At 46.8% G+C, this 7,456-nt stretch overlaps 1 protein-coding gene across 1 annotated transcript; it reads right to left on the reverse strand.

The window, feature by feature from the left end:
- Nucleotides 1-4,629: 4,629 nt before the first annotated feature.
- On the reverse strand, nucleotides 4,630-6,132 carry ATOX1 (antioxidant 1 copper chaperone; the record flags this gene model as incomplete). Its single annotated transcript, XM_009075940.1, has 2 exons — nucleotides 4,630-4,763; nucleotides 6,057-6,132. Coding segments are annotated over 2 exons (210 nt in total), but the record flags the coding sequence as incomplete, so codon positions are not given.
- Nucleotides 6,133-7,456: the final 1,324 nt, after the last annotated feature.

Raw genomic sequence — 7,456 nt, forward strand, 5'->3', positions numbered from 1 at the left:
GTACAATTGCTCCTTTGGCTAAAATCATCCCCTGCCTGTCATCAGGTAATTAGAAAGCACCAAAAAGCCAGTGGTGCTTAAGACAACCCTAGAATAACCACAGCAGCTTCTTCCTTTGTAGATAAAGAACTGGACTTTGGAGGCTGTAGACTTTTCCAGTGAAATCAGATTTTGAGTTAAAAAGCAGCGGAATGTAACACTGGGTGAAAAATGACACCCAAGAGGCACAGCAGCACTGTGAAAAGGGCAGACCTGCAAACACAACGCGGTGGGTGAGAAAAGCAAATGCCTTTTGCTGGAAAGGGGTGTGAGGAGGGAAGGGAAGCAAAGACCATTTTGAGGCAAGGGGAACAAAAGAACTTTTAATGCCCATCCCTCTGGGTTTGCCCAGTTCTTACTGGTGCTGCAGTTCATGGATTCTCACAGTTCAGCTGGAGCTGAGCTGGGAACCTTGTGAAGGAACCAGAAGTTTCTGAAGAAGCAGGGGGAAAATCCAAATTAAAAAAAAAGAAACCCAAGAAAAAAAGAAGAAACCACAAGTCTTCCTGCTGCTGGGAGAACGTATTCATGGATGGCAATGCACCAAATTACACCTCACCAGCTGCTCGTCCTACTGACATATCCCTCTTCCAGCAGGTCACTGGGATGTCCTACAGAGCCAGCGTGTCTGTGGTACAGGAAAGCTCCTTTTCCAAGTGCCACCCTTTCCTGTTTGCATTGCAAACTGAGCATTTCCTTGTCTGAAAGCAGCCTCACAGCCTCAGTGTCTGGCATATTGTTTCCTGTGAAAATGATTCTGACCACATTATCTGTGCTGGATCCAGGCAGGTGTTGTGAAGGGTGGCTCCTCTTCCCTCTGAGCAGTGTGTATTCCCACCACCCTCTGCAGCCAGCTCAGGGTGACCACAGCTCGTCCCTGCAGCTATTGCTACCCAAAGCTGCAATGTCATTTTTGCAGCAGGCAAGAACTTAAAGTAGTGTCCAGTCCTTCTACTCACACTGAACAGTGCAGGGGAGGCCTGGAGACTGCAGCCCTAGAGATGAGTGCTGGAACTTCAGTTATCTGCAACAATCTGGCTGGCTGTGGGTAGAAATCTTTCCTTGTCTGGCTCAGAGATAAGCAAGCTTTAACCAAAACAGGACAGGGAGAGGGGAGCAGAGCAGCCAGGGGAGTGTGGCTAGCATAAGCAGCAGCCCAGGCATCAAGGACGAGCAGCCTGGTTTACAGCAAGACAGACTGGGAGTTATCCTCTGAGGAAAAAACACTGCCAGTCTGGCAGACAGCAAAGCGCCACGAGGACTACTGGCTCCAAGGCCAGCCATGCCACCATGTGCCATCCAGCTCCACGTCAAACCAACAGCACATCCTCCCCCAGCCCACTGCCTCCAGAGCTCAGCCACCGACTGGGCAACCAGTTGGGCACTGGCCAGGCATGGGAGGAAGCTGAAAGCAATAAATAGTAACTAAGATTGGCAAACACCAGCTCAGAGCAACAAGGGCAGGCTAGGAAAAGGGATTCACTCTCTCCCTGGGGCCTTGGAGGTGTCATGCCAGGAATCTAAGTGCACAGGCACAAAGCAAATTCTGGGCCTGCCACTGGGAGATTGAATGCAAGAAAAATAACACAGTGATGTTACACTTGTAGTCTTTAGCTTGCCTTAAGTGAAAAAGTACTAGAAAGTGTCTGCAACACATTCCTTGAAGTGTCTCTCTCCAACACCCTGCAAGTGCATCTACAGCAATGAATCCTGCTTTAGATCAAAGGTAAAGAAGGACTTTGAAGCAGTAAACCACTCTTGGAAAAAAACAAATTGCAACTATGTCAAAAATAATCTCAATGTACAAGTGTGAGAAATCTCCTAGAGTATTAATAATGTAATTAATAGGTAATTAGCATATAATTTATTAGCATATAATTATAGGTGGATATTAATATTATATTAATGTATAACAGTACCATATATAATTTATTAATCATTAATAAACATTGATTAAAGTATTTTTATCTAAACTTTAGTTGGTTTTCCTTTCTGTAGAACAAGTCCCATGTGACTTGCAGGGATGGGACACATCCCTCAGGTAAAAGGAGACAGCAGACTGGGACAGACACATGCAATCCTTCCACTGGGCTGAAAACCTGAATTAAATGGAAGCAACAGCACAGCCCAGAACACAGGTCACTGGGCCAGGAAATAAGAGACCTTATGGATTCCCACACCCTTCTACTTCATCCACCTCTTCTGCATTTCTCACCAGCACAGGCACTCTCTTCTGTACACCTGTGCTCCATGGTTCCATCAAACTCAAAAGGACACCTGCTTATGCTTGACTTACAGGGGCTGCAGAAGTCTCTTCTTCCCAATAACTGAATCCCAAATGGAAAGTTTGCCTACTCTGTGATGAAAAAGCAACTGCCAAAACACAGATTTCCTGAATCTAAGTGACATTCAAGCACAGTTCTCCCAAGACATGTCCCTCAGGAGACAGAGACTGCAGTCAGCTTCTAAGGGTAGGTGCAATTTCCTGGGAGATCTGTCTTTGCATGTAATGGGTAGTTTCCCACCTCTAAAAGCCACCTCTTTTACAGAAAACCACTCAAAGCAGTACAAAGACACACAAGACACACAGACATGCACTGAAAGTTAAAAGCAGCACCTTGATTTACTGTGAGACTAGAGACACCATATAACCTTCCTCTAGATTTCTCCACTTCTAAAGTCCAAGATGCAGCTGTGTCCTCCTGCCAGCCCTCTGCTTTCCAACATCTGGCAAGGGTCAAATGACACAGCAAGTTGGGAGACATGCAAAGAGCTAAGCCATCTTTTTGCTGAAGTCATATTTGAGTTCCTGCAAAATAAATAAAGACATAAATAAATAAAGGAAAAACTACCAAGGCCCAGAGAAGGTAACATTATACAGAGATGCCCTCTGCCGGTCACAAGCCAAAGGAAATCCATCCATCTGTGCCAAGGATTTGCAGCTTTCATGAGTCCCTAAAATATTCTGTATGGAAGGAAATATGGTGCGTAAAATTTAAATTCAATGGTTTATTTACCATGACTGCTAAAGTGATCTTGCAACAAACGACTTGCAAGGTCAGTCCAGCCTTTTTTTTGGATCTTAAGATCCTTGGGTAAGTCAAGGAGCTTCAGTTAAAATACAACAGGAAAACAAAAGCATCCAGAGAAATGCCGTGCCAGGTTGGCCAGCTGAACTGACTCCCCAGCTGCTTTGATGTAATATAAGGAAAATAGTGGGAATGCTGGGCCAGGAAAAGGGACACATCCACATTATTTGAGACTGCCTTTGCTGTGATGGTTAAGTTCTGCAGGCACTTGAGACATAGCCCACAAGTCCCTGCAAGTTAAAACATTCCTTGCAGCCAGAACCATGAGCTAAAAAACTATTTGAGGCACTAATCAATTCAGAGCATGCGCCTCTCTGTTTAAGTGGGGATGTTATTTGATTACAGCTATTTTAAACAATTTCTAAGAAGCACTGAGAGCTTGCTCAAATGATACAAACTGCAGACTTTAAATCTGTTAAGTCAGTCTGTTAAAACAATGCAGATCTATTGCACACACATCAGTATCAGCTCAACTCTTGTTTCAGCTTAATTCCTGCCGGTGTAAATCCTTGATTTAATTTACTGACTGGGAATTAAATCAGCACGAACTGGTTTCAGCGCATCTGTGCTGGGTATTTGTGATGAACCACCCAGACCATTTAAAAAAAAGTCACTGGATCAGAAAGTTCCACTGACAGAAACAAGCTCTTAGACGATGCAATCTAATAACCTTGCACACTAAAGAACAGTACATGCAGTGAGTGGGCAGCCCTCTCCTCCCACTTCATTCTTTTCCACTGAAATTGAACCTTGTCTGCAAAAAATATTTTACAGCCAGGAGAGTTTTGTGCATGTCCTCATAGTGCTGGAACTCTAGGAAAATCAGCAGGGTGCAACTATCAGGTTGCCATTGGGACAGGGGCTGTGTACACTGGGAGCACCGAAACCCAACATTTTACATCCATGAGGGTACCAGGGTGCTGCTGTTTTTCCATCCTTGAGTTTAGTGGAGGATTAAGAGCATCACCAAGAGAATCAGCTGTTGGAGGTCCTTGTGCTAAGAACCAACCCAGCACATCATGTACCCACAGGGGTCTTTGTGTCCCTGCTATTGTTGGGGCCCATCATTCTCTCTGCTTAGCTGTTGAATGTCTTTGGGACTTGTTTTCATGCACAGCATGCTTTGACAAACTCTAGGTTCACCTGGGAATGGCACAGTTCTAAGTCTACAGCCATGGTTGGGATCACATAGGCTTGGCAGAGTAGCTAAGGGGTCCCACACAGAAAGGCTGTGTTCTACCTCTGCCCTACAGCCATGGTTGGGATCACATAGGCTTTGCAGAGTAGCTAAGGGGTCCCACACAGAAATAGTGCTGGCTGTATGCAGACCAGCTGCTTCCCTGATATGAGAGGTTTGCTGAAGCTGGACTTGCAGATCTTTCCTAATTTGTGCTTTCCAGGAAGTAGACTGTTTTACTGTGAGAGATGGAAAGAGCTCAGATCTCTCTCCTCCACACTGGATACACCTGGTATATACCTAGCCTCCTGGCACCAGGCAAGGCTACTGCGCAGACTTTTCCCCGAGGTAGGAAGTGGTCTTTCCAGTCTTCTTTAGGGTTTCCAACAGGGTGTCAACGTTGTGCTCCGAGTCGATGCACACCTTCTTGTTGGGCAGGTCAATATCAAACTGGACACCTATGAGAAAAAGGTTTGGCACAGTTAGAAGCAGCCAAGTGGTGTGAGCACAGGGAGAGCTCACCTTCACACATCTGTGCTCTCCAGGCCATTAGTCAAATGGACATGTACTTCCTGCCAGCAAACTCTGATACTGTCACCAGCCAGCAAAACCAAACTGGGGTCCTGCCAGCCATGGTACGAGGAAACCCAGATCTGCTATAACTGCATTGGGCACACGGTTTCTTGGTTGCTTTAATCTGCTTGCCCCACCTTGGATCAACACAATCACTCCCACAATAACCAAAATAAGCTGAGTGTAAACCAACCACTATAATCTCCACCCAGCTCAGCCTGTGCTGTGGTTTAGTGTGAATAGGGTTAGAACAGGTTTCCTTAGTGGTGGTACCAGCTAACAGCTGTTAGTAGAGACATAAGGAGCGAAAAGACATTTTCCCATGTGGATTTCCTAGTGGCTAGTAAACGTGAATTACTCTCAACCCAGAGAAAGGAAGTGACATGAAGTTCCTATCCAGTCAGGTATAGGTATGTATCAACTTTGAGAGCTCTGCCATATGATCACATGAGGCTGATATTGGCTAGCATGCTGAAGAGTGATGGAGGTGCTGACAACCACACACAGAGAAATTGGGATTGCCACGGCCTGGAACCAGGGCCTAGAAGAAGTTGCAAGGCCTTTGCCTTTGTAACTGAAAGCTGTTCTCCCTCAGTGAGGACAGGAGAGCAGGATGACAGGTCCTCACAACCGGTGAGTGTAGGCTAGATCCTTCTTTCTTGGAAATGCCAGCATACAAACGACATGGGTTATAATTTTCCAGGTGGTATTAAAAACAGGCTATGCAGACAACCATCAAATGCTCTGCTCAGCAGCTCTTCACTGTGACTGCTGATGATGCATCTAGGGAAGCACCACCAATACCCCAAGGCCTGCTTAGAAACAACACTGGGCAGGACATCCACCTCCCTTCCTTCTGGCAACATGAGCAGGGGTCTACCAGTGTCCTGTCCTTCCCAGAGGGTTCAGGGTGAGGCCCTGGTGATTCAGTCACCTGCAGCCATGGCAGCTCCTCCCTCCCTTGACTTTTCTCCAAGGGTCACAGAGACCTGCAAACAACCAGCAACCTGTTACTGACTAAGGAGCAGGCTCAGAGCAGGGAAGAGAGATTTCCAACTTTCAGCTTTTATCCACAGCATTATCATTCAAGATAGATGATCCCAGGGTGCTGCCATCCCGCTCTGAAGCTGGCATTGCTCCAGTGAGCTGTCCCTGTCCCATATCCAACACTGACTCACCTCCCAGCCTGTGCAGGACACGGGTAACTGCGTTGGAGCAGCCTTCACAGGTCATGTCCACAAAGAACTCGTGTTTCTGAAAATAGGTAGACAAAGGGTCAGGGAGGGCTCAGCTGGCAACACAAGCACTCATCCTCTACACTTGCCTTTTTCCTTGGGGAGGTGGGTTCAAAGCCTCCCCAGCCAAAGGTTCACACATGCCACCAAGGGATCCTCAGCAAAACTGAGAGCTTTTGGTACTCCTCCCTATGGTGGTGTGCTGGTTTTGCCTGGGGTGGGGTTGATTTTCTTCACAGTGGCTAGTATGGGGCTGTGTGTAACAGCTACTAGGGAAGACAAACACCATCACTCCAAATGTCTCTCATTCCTCCTTCTTTCTCCTACTTTGCATACTGAGCATGATGTCATATGGTATGGAATATCCCTTGGTCAATTCAGGTCACCTGTCCCAGCTGTGTCTCCTCCCAACCTCCCACGCACCCACAACTTCCTTGTCAGGGTGGCAGCATGAAAAGCAGAAAAGGCCTTGGCTCTGTGTAAGCTCTGCTCAACATCAACAAAAACATCTCTATATTATCAACCCTGTGCCCTGCACAAATCCAAAACACAGCCCTGCACCAACCACTGTGAAGGAAACCAACTCTACCCCAGCCAAAACCAGCACAGGTGTTCTTGTGCTGTCCCTCACAGCATAATCCTGATGGGCCTTTGGATACTGATCCCAACCCAGAGCAGGGCCACATCCAGGGGCAGTGCAAGGTGCCATCTCTATGGCCTCTGGTGGACTCATTCCACTTGCCCAGGAGAAGCAAATCTCCTGCCTCCAGCTACTCACTGTCTTGACTTAGTCCGCAAGGTTTTCAGTGCTTCCCTATCCTATTCTTCCTGTGTCTACAAGGCCTCTGGTCCCCAGCATAATAAACTCATAAAAATAGCAACTAACCCCAAATTTAAGGAGCATTAGTGCTATCCTTTCATCCCTCCATTCCACTGGGGCCCCAGTGATATCTTCACTAGTTGCGAGAGATACTGGCTCAACATAAACATGCTTGCCTGTAACTAACCACCACGTGCAATCTTTGCACCAGACAAGTCCTAACTTCCTTCTCTTGCACATGCTTTTTACTTTCCTTAAAAAAGAAAAGTAAAGCTGTTTTCCATTTGTTACCCACAACCCACATTTCCTTCTATTCAGAACCACCCTGTGCAAGGCCAAAACCCTCTGGGGACTATTCACCCAGGAAGAAGCTCGGGACAGCAGGTTCCCATTTGGATTTTTCAGCGCCATGGGGATTTTTTTGAGTTTTATTTCCCAAATGCCTTGCACGCGGTGGAGAAGTGAATGGGAAGGGGGGAGGGAGAGTTCTACTGCTGTTCTACCTCTGCACCTGAGCACGGGG

The sequence above is a fragment of the Acanthisitta chloris genome, unplaced genomic scaffold (genome assembly GCF_000695815.1).
Source record: "Acanthisitta chloris isolate BGI_N310 unplaced genomic scaffold, ASM69581v1 scaffold33685, whole genome shotgun sequence".
Lineage (NCBI taxonomy): Eukaryota > Metazoa > Chordata > Aves > Passeriformes > Acanthisittidae > Acanthisitta > Acanthisitta chloris.